Below are 18,463 nucleotides of genomic sequence, written 5' to 3'. Positions count from 1 at the left end.
ACTGGATACAACCATTCTATGAAAGTATAACGTAGGATACAACCATTCTATGAAAGTATAACGTAGGATACAACCATTCTATGAAAGTATAACGTAGGATACAACCATTCTATGAAAGTATAACGTAGGATACAACCATTCTATGAAAGTATAACGTAGGATACAACCATTCCTAAATATTGTCTTTTGTGATGACATCTGGTGTTTTCGATGTTTTTAAAATTTGAATATTGACCTTCATTGTTTATTATAAGGAGTTTCAACAGTCTCGTTTAAAGTCAGCATTTCGCAACCTCTATGGCCGTTACAACAATCTAGTTTGCCAATACAACCTATCATTGGGTCAAATGCTGCTTGTCTTGTTTCATGCCAATTGTTAAGCCGTTCTTGGCACACTGATTTTGACTACGGATAACTCCGTTTACCTGATCAAGATATAGGACTCACGGCGGGTGTGACCGGTTGACAGGGGATGCTTACTCGTCCTAGGCACCTGATCCCACTTCTGGTATATCCAGGGGTCCGTGTCTACCAAACTCTATTTTGTATTGTTTATAGGAGTTATCAGAGAATGATCACTATTCGTTATCGTCACCTTTTATATACGACGTAAATTATAATTGTTCCAAAGGCAAGAAAAATTTCCAGAGGGTTTTAGTACTACATTTCATGTCACAATTTTCAGTAGCATGTAAACCACAGGGACCAAGCTCATTGTGTTATTACCACAAAAATGAATTAATTCTTCTATCAATTCTTACTTCTCCACATGAGTACAAACTTTTCGAGAAGGACGTTAAACAATAATCAATCAATTCTTCTATCAGAGGTGTCCCGTGGAGATTCGGATTAGAATTAGCTTCTCAGTACCCATTGCTTATCGTAAGAGGCGACTAAATGGAACAGTCCTTTGGATGAGACCGCAAAAACCTAGGTCCCGTGTCACAGCAGGTGTGGCACGATAAAGATTCCCCCTTGTTCAAAGGGGCCCCCGGCCGATTGGTTAGAGCATCGCGGCTCAAAATCACACGGCCTCTCATCTCTGGTCGGCGCGGATTCGAATCCCGCTTGCGCCGGTAAGTGAGAAAGTTTCCCAGTTTACTTTCGGAAGGTCGGTGGTCTCTTCCCAGGTACATTGTATCTGGGTTCTCTCTTCCACCAATAAAAACTGGGCGTCACCAGATAACTGAAAAATTGAGTGTGACGGAAAACAGCAAAACAATCAATCAAAGGCCGTAGGCGCCGAGCATATGCGTAAATTTTGCTGCCCTTCATCGGCAATGGTGAGGTGTCCATATGAGTGAAAAATTATTGTGTGGGACGTTAAACAATATATTATCATTTTGTCAGTAGGTTGATTGATTTACATTTTCCAATCATATTGAGACTTCACCAGCTGTAGGTGAAGTCACAGGGACTAAGCCCGCTTTTGGGCCTGAACTCTGTGATACCATAAATATGAGTTCAGGCCCAAAAAACGGGCTTAGCCCCTGTGGGTGAAGTACCACAAATTTAGATCAATGCTTAGCGCTCAGGGCCGTAGCAGTGAGGTTCTTTATCGTGCCAATGTGACGGGTGTTGCTAAAACGCGGAACGGAAAACGGAGCGGAACAGAATTTAAGAATGAAAATGATTAATGTAGCTAATAACACCAAAAATCGGAAGAAAATATTTTATTATGATTAAAATCATAAGTTTGGGAATTTGTTTACATTAAGCTGTAAAACAATTTTATCTTGAAATTTCTGCATCATAAATTGATTAAGCGAAGTTAAACGTTTGTATAATAATTTACAAAGCGTTTTACAAGAATTTTGAAATGTCGAGATTGATAGATGTGTTAGCGAGGAGCGACACCTATGGGTAGAGAATGGAAAGAACACACATACTTTAATATATACATAATACCGTGTATGTGTGTACTTACAACAGGGAGTGTGGTATGTATATAACAACGACAATTCATGATCTTATTAAGTCTGCAAATTAAACATCTTGTGTTTGATAGGCCTATATTATTTTTAACTAACAGAGACTTTGTGACCGCAGCACTCCAATCCTAATTAGGGAAGACTTCTAGCAGTTTATTTCTAAACTAAATACTTGCATCTTGATATTTAGATTAATAATGAGATGGCCTTGTAATTCCATTCAAGCATAAATTGTCTGTTAGTCTTTTAGCTATTACATATCTGTTAATTCCTCAAACTATGGATCGTAAACTTCACCTTAGTTTTCATTGGTTCTGTTTCAATCTTTCTTTCCCGCTGTATCTCTTCGGGTTCAACACTAATCCGCATGATATTGGTAAATGTACGAACTTTCACATCAATTCATCCCAAATGAGGCAAACCTTTTATGCACACCGGACTCGTTCGCTTTAAAAATTTATGTGATACATAAATATATACATGTATTACACCAGGTGTAAAACTAAATAACGAATAAAAGCAAGTTCGATTTAAGAGGGCTATATTTGGGGAAAATTGTTGTAAGAAATGGTTGTATCTTGTACAATGTTGTTGGGGGGGGGGGGGGGGGCTTTTATTCATTGGATTGTATCTTGCTTAACGTCTCGCTCGAAAAATTTTCACCCATGGAGACGGTCATTGAGCAGTGAGGGTTCTTTAGCGTGCCACACCTACTGTGACATGGAACATCCGGTTTTAAGGGCATCTCCGAGGACCCGTGACATTCACACCTGATGCCTTGCGTTTGGCGATGGAATTGTCCCTACCTGCTTTAACGACTTAGCTCTGTCGCGGCCGGAATTCAAACTCCGACCTTCCGCATGCGGGGCGAACACTACTTTTAGACCACCGCGGCGATTTGGAAACAATTAGTATAACTAATGCATATATATACATGTATGTATAAAGAATGAGATAATAACCTTCTGAATATACGAACATATGAAAAACATCCACAACAATAAGCGCTCGGAACCGACTTTTTATGGTCATCTCAAAATAAATGATACCATTATCCGGATTCCCAGGTTACTTAACCCTTCTATTGAACATGAAATCACACGAGACACTACAAAATTTGCCAAATCACATCAACTTTAGTAATAATTGAAAATAACATAGTAAAATTGTGTAAACAATCGAAGGAGAGAGATTATAAGGAGAGATGTAATTCGAGATTCCTCTGACTCTTACCCCCGCTTTTCTATTGTCAAATGTGCGGGGGAGAGTCAGAGCGGACTCCCTATTGAAGAGTGGGAATTCAGCGACACCAGATGGTGTCGCTGCTTTACCTACCTCTTACAATTTTATTTCGCGGATCTGCAATTCAATTTAAAAGAGCAATAATTCAATTATTGCGAGCATTATTTGAACTAATGTGCGCATTAATTGAACAAATGCTCTCTTCTATTGAATTGTAGCGCGCAACAATTCAGTTGTTGATGTCATCAATTCCATTGTTATTCATTTGAAGAGAGCAACATTTCAATGATGGCGATCATCAATTCAGCAGAATAATTAATGCTATCATCAATTCAATTAATGCGCGCAATAATTCAGACCATAAAATATAGCACTCGTGAAAATATATTTTAAAAGATCCTGTCTCGCTCGTGAAATAAAGAACTGCGAATGATAGTATTGTTTTGCCGCCCATCTTCTGGTAAATTTTTAAAAGTTATCATTTTTAAAAGATTTTTTTCCCCACGTCAATATAGATACATGTACACGTGTATTTATATGAATTTTCATAAACTTTGATTTATTTGACAAAACAAAGAGAGATAACTCTATAATTTGAGTTAAAATCAGGTGTCAATGAACAATGTTTTTTACCCACCACCCCCACCCCCGGTGATTGATTTATTTTATATTGTTTAACGTCCCTCTCGAGAATATTTCGATCATATGGAGACGTCACCATTGCCGATGAAGGGCTTCAAAATTTAGGTCTATGCTCGGCACTTATGGCCTTTAATCAGGGAGGGATTTTTATCGTGCCACACCAGGCCTGGAACTTATAAAACTTTTACTGTACTCAAACTCAGCTATGTTTGTTTTGAGTAAACTCTGAGCAAGCTCCTGGCATACTCGAATAATCTTGAGCATGTACTCCATTGAGTATGAGTAATTTTATAAAAGTTTTATAACCTTTGCTTTTGAGTATGAGTACAATTTAGAGCACTGAGTTTGAGTTGGAGTATGAAAACGTGCTCAAATTTTTTTTATAACCTCCAGGCCTGCTGTGACACGGAACCTCGATTTTGCGGTCTCATCCGAAGGACTGCCCCATTTAGTCGCCTTCAACGACAAGCAAGCGGTACTGAGGACCTATTCTAACCCGGATCCCCACGGGACCATCCCCCCCTCCCCCCTCGTGAAACACAAATTCCTTTTTGCAGGTATTATAATTTAGCAAATTTACACCAAAACGTTTCTTGTTTCACAAGGTTGGGGGGGGGGGGGGGCATATATTTACAAACCAATAGACAGCAAAAATGTTCACTTTGTGATCAATTGCAAATGAGGTTAACGTGTAAGAAATGAAAATTAACACTATGTTTTACTCAATAATGTAAAGTGATTTGACAAATTAAATGGTTATTTATTGACATCAATAAGCATTTAAAAATATATGGCGTTTTAAAGCTCGATTTCAAGGAACATATTTTTCTACCCCTAATCAAAAGGAGTTGAAACAACGAACAAATAATAAATTAACACTGGTTATAAAGTTAATTTACTAATGGATTCTACTTTGCATTTAAAATAATATCATTATGAAATTTGCAAAGGTTTTTAAAATACATGCATACGAATTGAAAATTTAGGCGGGAACCCAAAGTTAACGTGCATAGTTCTTCTAGATATCCTACAACAAAGCATTGAATATATAATCCTCTATTTATTTGAAGAGACTTTTAATTGAATTGTTGCGCGCATCAAATGAATTCGAATGAATAATGTCCTCATTTTGTATCTACTATTATTTGAGTTATGTTAATTTGGCGCTCCACAGGATCCTGATAGGCATTACAAGCTGTTACTGGCGATAAATAAACTGAAAAATAAAATAACAAATATCTGATATGTATGTGATTGAAAATATATAACTTAATAGAATCAGAGTAAATCTGAAGCAATAAACCCGTCAAATCAGCAGAAAATATACATTCATGAATCATTGTCATCCTGTCGGTAATTCCTGCCCTTAATCTCCGTTGTGCATTGGCCTCGGAGGTCACCAGTTCGAAAAAAAAAGAAGCAGATTTGTAAACAATTCAACATGCCAATTGTATAGAAAATCCACTATCAAAATTTCATTTGAGTGGCACAATTTTGCTTAATCACATATAGTTCTCATTGTCATTCATGAAACAATGTAATATTTTTAGCAAACGAAACGTGTAGTTTCCATCTTTGTATTTGACTTCGGTTTCAGCAACCCGATTATGTTCGGCAATCATCGTTCCTATTTCCGTGTACATACAACACAATGGCGGTTTAATACAATCTAATTAAAATCAGATCCTAGGATACGCTCACAATCGCTATAATAGGAGAGTATACGGCATGGATCTAAGAAGTCTGATTTTAATTAGATTGCGGTTTAATACAAAACGCTCACTGTAGGTATGTTCTCAAACAATATTCCCTTGTTTATTTTGCGGAATTTTTTTCCGGGTCTTGGGGAGTATATTAGTTATACCGATACTACGGCGATAGGAATTAATTGATGCATAATTGGATGGTTGAAAAATGCCGTCAGTTACAGCTTGTATTGCTTAATACAAATACAAAATAACTAATAAGTAAACTGAAAGTGAAATCGAGATAAGAGGAAAGCAAACTGAAATAAAACGAAAGAACGTCAAAGAATACGAATAATTTATTATACGTTTATTATACAAGCCATCTGGAATCAAGGAGCATGGGTGTCGGTACTTCTCACCAAACGTGACATGATGCGTTAGAGGGAGTGACTGTAAAACGTAAACAACTCATGTAACAGGGATTAGACTAATTTGCAAAACAGTGACAGGTAAAGCACGTTTGGTGAACGATTTACTGCAAACAAACTGTATTTCTGATTGTCAATTGAGATTTATATTAAATTATCAAAATATAGATCTAGAGAATGATCGATGCAGGGGATCCTGTGATCAGGTGATTAGGAAACTAGGAAGGGGGCGAAATTAAATTACTAATTTGTACCGAGTGAAATCCCGGTATTATGTACGGGATGTCAGTGGCTTTTAAAATCTTTAACGACCCCCTATTGTTCATTAGTAGCAATTATTCGTTTTACTTTGTTGTTTGAATTGTCGATGCCGATTCAAAACGAAACGACCAAAGTCCGAATTGGCGAACATTGGACACTAAATATAGAGACATTGTTTTTATCCAATTTTTAATCATGAAAGCCCTTCACCACAAGATTTTTCACCTTTTTTTCATGTACGACTTTGCTCTGGACGGAGCTAGGTTCATTACCCAAAGGAGAATCGGACCATAACAATATTGGATATTCGCCATGTTCACTCGGTATACTTATAGATGTTGCTAGGAGGTGCAGACTTAACCTAATAGGTTTTTTTTTCTTTCTTGTTATTTTCTAGTGGAAAAGACACCATGACGTCAGCAGGTAGGTTTTTACATTCAGTAACAGTCATTAGATATTCCTTAATTTAATGCCCTTTATTCAAAGGTTACCTTAAAAACTTCTAACGTATTTACATGCAGTGCATATTGCATTTATTTTGATTTTTCTTTAATTTTCTGCAGGTCCTGGAACTACTAGTCAAATTAGGGGAAATTTCTACATGGCATTGTTATAGGGTTTATGATTCTTCTCATGGTTTTCAACCTAGGATCTTATTAATTTACAGCTATTTGTATGGGCTCATTGACTGGATTTTGATGTTCTTAGATTTCATGGAAAGTGCAGGTTTCAGATTGAACTGTTGGGGAATTTGTGCAGTATTATTAACATTTATAAAGCACACAATTTTACAATAAAATGCAATGAAAGGTGCTTTGTATATATAGGGAACAGGTTAAATGTTCTTAGATTTCAAGGAAAGTGTAGATTTCAGGCTTGGATTTTTCGAAAAAGAATCTCAAACTTAAGTTAGAGTTTTCTTTTATTTGAGCAGTCAGAATTTGAATAAAATCTCAGACTTAATTAAGTTCAAGCTTTGACTTATAAGTTTATTTTGAGAAATCCAGGCCTGTAGAGCTAATCATTGATGGGGAATTTGTTGTGGAGTATATATAGGGAATAGGTTAAACTTCTAACTCCTCTCACAGTTTTCAAGCTAGGGTTGTTTCATATTGACACAGTACTGCATGCATATCGAATATATGCATATTACATGGATTGAAAATAGAAATTGCAGGCTGAAGAATTGAACTTGTGGCCAATTTCTTGGGAAATTTTTAAAAAACAAATCTGGAACATATACATCTAAACAGATTATAATGTTGGTGGTTTGCTGATGTATTAAGATTTTATGATACTACAAAAAACTTTATGGTACTTCGTACATCTTCTGAGACAGAGTCTTGAGTAAGAAATTCACCCTTTGTATTGTAGAGTTATGGCTCTTTGATGGTTTATTTAGTTGATGTAGTTGTGGGAATGTTCTTCAGGGTTTTGTCATGAATCATGGATTAAAAGAAAATGAATCTTCATGCAAAGATATGGATTTTTAGATAAATGATAAGATGGGATATATTGTACTATGATTGTTACTATAATTGTTGAACAAATGTATAAGAAAACATTAACTAAGTTTGGCTCAATGTCCACCGAAATCTCCTCGATAAAAGAAAGATGTGTATTTATTTCTATTTCATATGTATAAAATCAAAAAAGAAACACAAAGACATTCAGTAAAGCTTTATATAGTGCTTTCAATTTCAATCTTCGGAAGCTTGAAAATGAAAGTACTAAAGCTTTACTAAATATCTTCATGTTTCTTTTTTATTTTTATCTAATAGTATACTTTTACTGATCATTGTGAAAAGTAGTAATTTCTTTTTTAAATTATATGTGTATTTTTTTCATAGAGTATATTTATGAGGATGGGAAGTTTGAAGTAAGCGATAAGATGAAAGAAGATTTTGACAATCATGGCTATATAATGGTCAGGTAAGTACTTGTTAAATTATTAATTTCATGGCTCTGGGGCCATAAAATTTCTATGTCAGATCTCTGACTTTTGATCTCCATCTCACTTTTATAAAAAGAACATAGAGCGAGAAAGTGAGACTTCGATCAAAAGTGAGCTCGTCTAAGTTTTATGGCCATGGGGCCAGGTGTGTGTGAAAATTAGGAAAGTTTTCACTATCCTACGTTATCTTTGAGACGTGAATGAGATTTTATTTAAGAAATAAATTTATTTTTGAAAATACATGAGGATATGAACTGCAACACTTCACGTCTGTATACTTCATAAAGCGATTTAATTAGAGCTTCATGAGAGTATGTTGGCATGAAGAGTTGCAGCTCATTCCTCGTGTATTTTTTAAATTTAATTCTTTTTTCATTTCTGTTGGAATTCCATGCAGCTGTATGAAATATATGTCATACTATATCTATCAAGATTCATATGTGCATTATGTTCACAATTCAGTGAACTGCAGCATGAGTTCATGAGGAAATGGCTTTCATTACAATTTGTAAAGATATCAAAGGCAAAAACATTGGAAATGTAAATATTTCCACATGAAAGTTGGTAAATAATGATGCCAGGAATAATGCTGTTTAATAATTCCGGAGTTTTCCCAGATTCAATTGGTTTATGATCCCTTCACAACAATTTAGTAGCAGGGGATATAGGAACTTGTGTGCATCTGAAAAAATGTTTCTGACGTAATTGTAAAGAGTATTCAGAATGGTCTCCTATCTTGATCGATCTGCAATGATAAAAGGTTGGAAGAGGAAGATCTGTATAGATTACTTAGGTTAATGGTCATTTAATTGTTATGATATCACAGTCAGTGATTGAATGTTAGAAATGTTGTGGATACCTTAATAGAGAACTATTGTAGTTCCTGTCTCATACTATCATATAGATAGCAGCTGGTTATTAAGGGAGAGGAAGATCCCAATACATGTATCAACACTTCGCGCAAGTTGCTTCCCTTATCTGCCTATTCTTGTGATGAAAAAATATTGCATTTCCTTACGTTGGCCTTTGTAATGTTTTCTGATCTATACTTTTGTCAATTGCAATCAGCTACAAGAATTTCCCAGGGTGGGGCAACCCATAAACTTGCATGAAAACTTATAATAATTATGTTTCCCCTCTTTCAGGGGGAGACATATTGTTTTTTTACTTTCCGTCCGTCTGTCTGTCACAAAATCTTGTGAACGCTTCTCCTATATGGCTTATCGGATAGACTTGAAACTTTGTACAATGCTTCATTGCCATTTGTAGATGTGCATATTATCAGGACAGGAGGATCCACTTATTTTCCTAAAAGTTATAGTGGATCTAAGAGGGGTGGAGGATGTAAATAGATTGTGAATACTTCTCCTCTTATATGGCTTATTGGATAGATTTTAAACTTTGTACAATGCTTCATTGCCATTTGTAGATGTGCATATTGTCGGGACAGGAGGATCCAATTATTTTCCTAAAAGTTATAGTGGATCTAAAAGGGGTGTACTATGTAAAATAGCTTGTCAACACGGCTTATCAGATAGATTTTAAACTTTGAACAATGCTTCATTGCCATTTGTAGATGTGCAAATTGTCGAAACAGGAGGATCCAATTATTTTCCTAAAAGTTATTATAGTGGATCTAAGAGGGGTGGATATTAAAATAGCTTGTGAATGCTTCTCCTTCTATATGGCTTATCCGATAAGAGTTTAAATTTTGTATGATACTTCAAGGCCATTTGCAGATGTGCATTTTGCAGGGACAGGAGGATCCAATTGTCCTGAAAGTTATAGGGGATCTGAGGGGTGAAGGGTGCAAAATAGTTTGTGAACACTTCTCCTATGTGGCTTATCAGAGTTCATATTGTTTATGTTCCTGCTTTCTCCTCCCTACCATGCAGTACATTAAAGGGAGGATGTTTCATTTGGAGCACTACCAATTTGGGGAGCTGGGGAGACATTTGTTTTTCATAAAAACAATCTCTAGTTAACTATAATTCACTGTTACTATATAGTCTATTACATTTGGAAGGGTAAAGAAGGAAAACTTGGCTTTTCACCAATTTACCTTTGCCTGACTCTGCAAAGGGATGTAACTCGTGATGAAGTGTTGATGCGTGTATTGATTTCTTGATAAAAAATTCAAAGGTCAGAGGTCATGTCAACATCAGTAATTTGATAGTAACAATATTGTTGACACCATGTAAAGAGTAGTGCTCTTCTTTTTTAATTTTAGTCTTGCATGAATACTTGCTAAAGAGATAGCAGATAGGATAACGATCCTTATTGATTTCTAGGTCGTATGTTGAATGTAACAGCTAGTGTAATTTTGACATCATGTAAACTCAAAGAATACTGATGTAGTTTAATTTTATTTTCGTTTAATTCCTACTGAAATAACAGAAGAGAGAAAGCTACTGATGATTTCTGTGTTAAAAGGTTTTTTTGTTTGTTTATATTTATAGCTATTTTACATCCTATTCTAGAAATTTTTCAATCATATAGAAAAGTCACAAGCTTTAGTTACATGTAAGTGGCACAAATTTTCACAAATAGTCAAACCACATTATCTTTAACTCAATGGGACCGAGAGAAAAATTAAACTTCAAGATATCTGAGGATTCAAGATATTGAGGGTAAAATACTTAAAGAATAAGTGGTTGGGACTTCCGAATCACTTCGATACATCCAATTATCCATGATATTTGAGATATTGGTGTTCCGTTCGAGATACCGAAATTCAACTGTATATGGTAACCAGCAAGGATTCTTTATCATATTAACACTTAATTATCATGATTTTCGTTTTCAATGTTTTATCAGAAAGACCAGTGTCTTTCACTTTTTATCTGGATCTGACATTTAGCAAAGGAACAGTCTCTACCTGGGTTAAATATCTTAGGTTTGACATGGCGACAGGATTTAGAATTGAATCTGGGACCTCCCAGTTGCAAAGTGAACACCCTGTTAAATCACTTGGCTACCTTCAATAGGTCATAGGACAAGGTCACAGACAGTAATGAAGTATAGCAAACAGCCTCATGCATATTTGCAACAAACATTGTAGATCGGAGCTAATGATACCTACTGATATTTAGGTTAAAGATTTTGCTCAATAAATATAGGGATCTAGAAACTGCCAGACTATACTTGAGGCAGTATGTAGTTATTGGTACCCAATGAATAACGCATTGTTGCGAGGGGATGCCAAGTTGTGCATGATAGTGAAAGGATGTGTCTTTCAGATATGGAGCGATGTTGAGCCATACAAATAATGTCTTAAATGCAAATACATCTTAACAAAGGATATACTCTCAGTGTGTTGGCTTTCTGTTTTGCAGAAATCTTTTAGATAGTACTGAATTACAAAAGGTTAAAGAAGTGCTGGAGGACAACAAAGAGATAACAAAACATTCCTATGGAGTGAGTATTTTTTGTTAAACTCTTTCACACAATATCACAGTGAGTAGAGTTAATTAACAAGAAGAATCATACATGTATCTTGCTTGCAGCAATATGCATCTCTTTTTCAATACCAATGTTTGGGGGTGAAAATGATATGGAACTTAATGCAATTGTCATATAATGGCATACTTCCTTTAAAAAACCAAATGCACTAGAATAAATATCAGTCACATGTTCATTTTTTGTCCTACTGAATGTTGTTGGTTAAATGGCTATACTGCTCAGAAGGTTAACATAATTATGGTGTTCCCAATCTGTAGATTACAAGTTAGAGCCACAAAAAGGTTTTAAATTGTAACCCTGAATTTTTACTTCCAATTTTTTTTTTTTTACTTAAATTGCAGTTTTTATTAAACAAGGGAAATTCAAAAAGTTTTTAATTTTCAAAATACTAAAACTTTCCATCTATAACAATTTTCTATGGTGTGTTATTCCTCCTCTGGAAGACTTATTGAGGTATCTAAATACAAACATGTTAACAGAGTTATCGAATATTTCCATCACATAAATAAGACAATGTCAATTAAAAGAACAAATTATAGATCATTCATAGAATTAATAAAACATATCACTTATATTTACGAATGCCATGGAACAACCGGCACATTGAATTTTTTGTTGCAATAGAAAGTGTCACATAATTTCTCTCTCCCAGTATGGTTTGTAAACAAAAGGCTTTAAAATTGATGTCTTGTGGAAACTCTGATAGTCAAATAATTAACAAATAGATGTGATGTATGTAGTAATTTTGAGAAAACATGCAAAGTTTGTATTACCTTTGAAAACTTGATGCCAATACATATGATATATAGCTTTAAGTTTCACATAAAAAATGTAGAAGACTGGTTTACACCGGATTAATTAACTCCAATTTTGCTTTTGATATCTTTACAAATTGTAATGATAGACATTTCCTCATGAATGCGCTGCAGCTGTAAACAATGTGTGTATGAATCTCAATAGATATAGTACTGGTACATCTATTTTAATGGCGGGGAATTCTGACATAAATTAGAGTAGAATGTGAATATAAAAAAAATAAATTAAAACACTTCAAGAAGTATGCTGTTGTGAAATGTCGCAGGTCATACCCTCATTTTTAAAACTGAAATTTATCTCTCAAGTGACATCTAAACAAATTCTGTCAAAACAAGTGCTCCTAAATTAACCCCTTTTGTGTTCAGATTGAGCTCTGTCAAGGTTGTGTTAACAGAATTTAACACCCACTTTAAAAGTGGAATTTTGCAAGTTTGTTTTGTTTGTTTTTACGTCTCTTCAAGAATTTTTCACTCATATCGAGACATCACCAGCTGTAAGACTTAGTGAAGTATTGAAAATTTAGATTTATGCTTAGCACTTAGTCGTAGCATTGAGGGTTCTTAAACATACCAATGCCTGTTGCAACACGGGACCTTCTGTTTTTAAGGTCATATCTGAAGATTTGTGATTCTCACTTTTAAATGTAGAGCATTTGGAGCAATCACTGTTTAGATCTTAGGTTTGATGCATGCAGCCATGGCATGAGCAGCACTCAAACTCATGACCTCCCAGTTAAGAAGAAAACACCCTGCCACTGAGCTACCATGACCTATGATTTCTGTAAATTCTCAGTGTTAATATGTAGTGGGTTAACTTACTAGTATTACCCGAGTGAAACTTGTATTTATTTTACAATGTGAACTGGCTCCAAATTTATCTAGATGTTACAGTGTACTAATATTTCAAGTCTTTATACAGATCTCTGATGGATCAGGAAGGGAATGTGAGATGGCACTGTGGAGCCATCCAGGAAGTGATGTCACAGGGATGGTAGCAAGGTGTAAGAAAATAGTTGATACCAGTGAAAAGGTAGGGTCCAGCTGAGTATGGAAATTATTTGAAGTTGCATTATACAATGTACTACTATATGACATTTAAAATTCTTTTGATTAAAATCACAACTCTTGTCACATAGATATCCGAGAAGTTTTAAGATGGAGCCTGTTGATTTCCAGTTTTGTGATGGTTTTATGTTTGATTTGTTAGATACAAGTTTCTAATTATTATACCCCCCGCAACAAGTTGTGGGGGGGGGTATACTGGAATCGGGTTGTCCGTCTGTCCGTCCGTCTGTAGACGCAATGGTTTCCGGACTCTAAAGCATTATCCTTTCCACCTACCGTCACCATATCATACATATGGACTACCCATGGGATGAAGATGTTCCCTATCGATTTTGGGGTCAAAAGGTCAAAGGTCAAGCGCACTGGACATCGAAGTAGCAATATGGTTTCCGGGCTCTAAAGCGTTATCCTTTCCACCTACAGTCACCATATCATACATATGGACTACCCATGGGATGAAGATGTTCCCTATTGATTTTGGGGTCAAAAGGTCAAAGGTCAAGTGCACTGGACATCGAAGTAGCAATATGGTTTCCGGGCTCTAAAGCGTTATCCTTTCCACCTACAGTCACCATATCATACATATGGACTACCCATGGGATGAAGATGTTCCCTATTGATTTTGGGGTCAAAAGGTCAAAGGTCACGCGCACTGGACATCGAAGTAGCAATATGGTTCGGTTTGTCATGCCATTTGTTTTTTACACTCAGAAAAGAGGTAGTTTATACCTATTACCAACACCCTTTGGGAGATTGGGGTAAGCGGGGGGTATTCTTAGTGAGCATTGCTCACAGTACCTCTTGTTTTCATTTATTTCCCATAGTTACTGGGTGGAGAAGTGTATCACTATCATACCAAACTGATGATGAAAAAAGCCATGACAGGAGGTAGTCACTTGTGGCATCAAGACTATGGGTAAAAATAATAATTGTTGTGTAACATCCAAGACAAATCAGGATAAGCCAAGTAGGAAATAAATTACATATTGTTTTTCTCAAACTTTATTTTTAAAGTACACAAAGAAACATTTTGATCACAATATCATAGCAGTTATATTGACATACTGAACATGAGGGTTCATTTTACACCATTACAGTAAAAACTGCCTAATCCGACAATCCGCTTCACTGGGTATTCAAATCCGTATTTTCATTGGGTTTTTTTACACTGTTTATTCCGACACACTGTGTATCCTGACAAAAACTTTGTCTCCGAGTGCTTGTCAGATTCGACAGGTTTAACTGTAATGAATCTTGTTATACTTTAATATTAATTACCGCTGAAGTAAATTAGTACGTGTCAACTCCAACACAATGCTTATTTAATAATGTCTTAAAGAATTGTTGAAAAGAATTGCAAGGGGTATGATTTAAGGTTGGTCGGGATAGCAGAAGTACATAGATCTTTATTTTAGACCTAATCAATTGTATATGGTGTGTTGAAGTGACTTGTGAAAGCTACATGTATAAATAATTGTTTTGTGGTATAAAAACAATGCAATATTTATTGCTGCATAGATATTGGTACAAGAATGGCTGTCTGTTCCCGGACATGTTGACTGTCTTTATATCAATAGACAAGTGCACCAAGGCCAATGGCTGCTTACAGGTAATTTCCCACTGTAAAAGTCGTAATACACCACAAAAATAAAATTGAGAAGTTTTCCATGTGTATAGTACGTAACACACATTTCTTTTTATACCCTTCCCAACTGATTTTGTTAGAGTGTTTGTCCCATAAGAAAACTGCATGTTAATCTAAAGAGTACTGAATGGTGATTATTTTTGTCTTCTTCCAGATCCTGCGTGGTTCCCAGAAATGTGGCAGAGTAGAACATTTGATGGTTGCAGGACAAACGGGGGCCGACATAGAGAGGGTGAAGGAAATTGAGAAAGTTTGTCCCATGGAGTACGTAGAAATGGAACCTGGTACGTGTAACAAGGCAAGGAAAAGCAGCCACCCTCTCACTATATCAAAATCTATATATGCTCCGTTTTCAATTTTTTTAAAATTTCATTCTTTCATATATACATATTAACATCTTAGTGGTAGATTAATGTTTGACAAAATTGAAGGAGTTGGGTTGAGGAATGATGCCAACTGTGTAAATATTTGTAATGCTATGTAAACATTTACATAATTTGGTCAATACATATTGATGTTATTTCGTGCATTGTGTATGTTCTAGAAAAAGGAACAAACATACAACACATCACTTAAAGCAGATTTTCTTTCTATATAGCACTCTCCGATGAAGCTTTCTATGATTGTAGGGGATGCCCTGTTCTTTCTATATAGCACTCTCCGATGAAGCTTTCTATGATTGTAGGGGATGCCCTGTTCTTTCATAGCAACTTGTTACACACTAGTGGTCCCAACAACAGTGATTTGAGAAGGTGGGCCTTTTTAGTGGCATACAATACCAAGGCCAATAACCCTGTCATACCCCACCACCACCCACAGTACACTCCCTTGGAAAAGGTAACGTGCCATCCATTCTCTTCACAATTTATTACTAAATTTTTTAATTCAACAAGGAAATTAAGATTTATTTCTTCTAATTTTGGATATCGAGTCATGAAGGATAGCTAGGCAATGAAGCCGAATAATAATTAAAAACATTAGGGTGATAATTACAGTCCAACCACTACTGGTACTTAATGTAAAAGGCATTTCAAAGTCATTTGCAAGATAAAGAATTATTTTTAGTTCCAATGGCAAGTTTTAACAGCAATTTTTCATAAATTGAAATATGTTACACCATCATTTGTGAATTGAATGAAGTTTATGCAGCATTACATATATTTGTATAACCTTGAAATTTTATTTGAAGGTCAAGAATTCTGCCATCCGAGATTGCACCAATGTAACAGACATGACTGGAAAAGATTTTCTGAACCCTGCAGTTGATAAAACAGTAAAACTTGATAAAAAGGCTGGGTGAAACCTCAATTATGAACAGTTAGCAGGCATCACCGCATATATTTTCAAACTGTTATAATCATGGTTAAAATTTGGTGCGACAACACCATGTTGTATTTGGACTACGATTCCTTGTATATTTCTCTGCTTTGTAACACAAAGGTATGGAGCTTAATCGCATAATGTTCATCCTTTTATCAAGTTAAAAGATTTTCACATCCAGCTGCAACATGAATATTTCAGCTGCAGTTTTATCATTGTAACAATTACTAAGAAGTCTTCATATGGCACTCCATAATCCACGCAATATCCTATGTACATTTCAACACAAAGAAAAACATCATGTCATTTCAGAAGTGTATGGCTATCATAAAATATTGAAGAAAGAAAATAAAATGCTCTCATTTGTTGATTGTTTTTATTTTATTCTCTAACATCTTCATTAGGAATAGATCTTCTCTATCGGATAACAATTGTTTAAATCTAAATTACAACACAAACATTCAGAACACTGAACGGTAATAACATGCAAATCATATAAATAATCCTTTTGTGTTGAATGGAAAGAAGGACGTCATGGAAATAAATCACAGTGAATACAATGGGAAATCAAGTCCTGATTTTATACACAATAGAGTTGTCTCTCTTTACAGTGGTTACCCTTTTTGACTGAAAAGGAGTACTAAACCATAAAAGAAACAAATTAATAGATCAAAAGCTTTTGAATGAAATTAAATATAAATATGAAAATATAGTCTTAATAAATAATATTAGAAAGCGCATGAATGTAAAGTTCTGTTTCATAAATTCTACAGAATTCCAGGTTATAAATAACGAAAATTGAACAATTTTTATCTAAAAATTTTGCAGCATATTCTATTTGGAACATTTCTTTACCAAATCAGTATAGTGATCATATTTATGTTGTTTTGAAATAAATTTTATGATGTAAGTTGAATTAAAATCATGAACCCTTTAAAAATCTCGAGTAACTAAAATACAGAAAACATACATGTACATATATAGTTTGTATCTGCAGTCAACACAGCTGCCAAGAGCATGCAGTAAAGAATTGAACTCTGATATGACTTCTTAAAAATGTTGTACAATAATATAATATTTAAATCATTGCTGTGGAAAGTCTTAAAGGACATAGAGTGTACACAGACATACATACATATGTACACTGTGCACAAAAAATGTCAAAGGCAATACAGAACGAGTCCCAGGATAATAAAAGATTTATACACCTAATGTTCAGATAAAAGTCATCTGTTTAAATGAAAATCAGCAGTTTATATTAAGCTGTGATATGTAAACGTATTGAACTTCAATACTTATATTAACCACTGGGTCTGTCTGTAATAAACCTATGCTGTTTCAAGTTCAATGTATTTTATTTCTTCATAAAATACTGACTTTTTCACAGTGGCATAACAACTTATGTAGTATAAAATGTAACTCTAAGGAATAATTGTCAAGGTCATCTGTATTATGGGGGTATAAAAACATTGGAAACAAGATGGTTTCTGCATTATCAGCTTTGCTGATTGCTACATATATATGAATGATGTCCATAATACACACAGCCTTGATGTTTACTCCAAAGTCTATAACTATTCTTAATGTTACTAAACATTTATTTACAATTGAAAATGACAATCTACATAAAATCCTAATTATTTTTTGTTGCTTGCATGACTAGTATGACAAACCAAGAATACTTTATAAAAATGTATTCTTTGGTGGGAAAAACACATGAAAACAAAGATACATGTCGAGCAGAATGGGAGATGATTATATTTATAACTTTGATTTTAATTGTCAGCATTATTCAACTGTCAGTCAGACATATTCAATTCAATTTATTCTCATATTGCACAAATACAGCCCCCCCCCCCCCCCCCCCAAAAAAAATCACCCATGGTTTATGGTTTAATTACCTTTTCATTCTGAATTAAATTCACACAAAGATGCAAAACTTTGAAGCTTATACAAAGCCATACATGAAAGTTTTATCAGTGAAAACCCATTTTAATATGCCCATACCTG

The 18,463-nt window shown here is 34.9% G+C and overlaps 1 protein-coding gene across 1 annotated transcript; it reads left to right on the top strand.

Annotated features, from left to right (window-relative positions):
• Positions 1-5,817: 5,817 nt before the first annotated feature.
• LOC125681685 (L-proline trans-4-hydroxylase) lies at positions 5,818-16,821 on the top strand. Its single transcript, XM_048921873.2, has 10 exons — positions 5,818-6,012; positions 6,590-6,615; positions 8,043-8,124; positions 11,482-11,563; positions 13,343-13,453; positions 14,313-14,404; positions 15,007-15,097; positions 15,288-15,417; positions 15,819-15,970; positions 16,323-16,821. The coding sequence occupies exons 2-10, from the start codon at positions 6,603-6,605 to the stop codon at positions 16,431-16,433; spliced, it is 864 nt and encodes a 287-aa protein (XP_048777830.1). The 5' UTR covers positions 5,818-6,012; positions 6,590-6,602; the 3' UTR covers positions 16,434-16,821.
• The last annotated feature ends 1,642 nt before the right edge of the window (positions 16,822-18,463 follow it).

This window comes from Ostrea edulis, chromosome 2 (genome assembly GCF_947568905.1).
Source record: "Ostrea edulis chromosome 2, xbOstEdul1.1, whole genome shotgun sequence".
Lineage (NCBI taxonomy): Eukaryota > Metazoa > Mollusca > Bivalvia > Ostreida > Ostreidae > Ostrea > Ostrea edulis.
This window is presented reverse-complemented; position numbering and strand designations above follow the sequence as displayed.

What these genes read in the sequence shown, in the direction of transcription:
- LOC125681685 (XM_048921873.2), top strand. An exon ending in TAACAAAACATTCCTATGGA is followed by an intron (nt 11,564 to 13,342) that starts GTGAGTATTTTT and finishes GTCTTTATACAG; the next exon opens with ATCTCTGATGGATCAGGAAG. An exon ending in GTACGTAGAAATGGAACCTG is followed by an intron (nt 15,418 to 15,818) that starts GTACGTGTAACA and finishes CTATGATTGTAG; the next exon opens with GGGATGCCCTGTTCTTTCAT.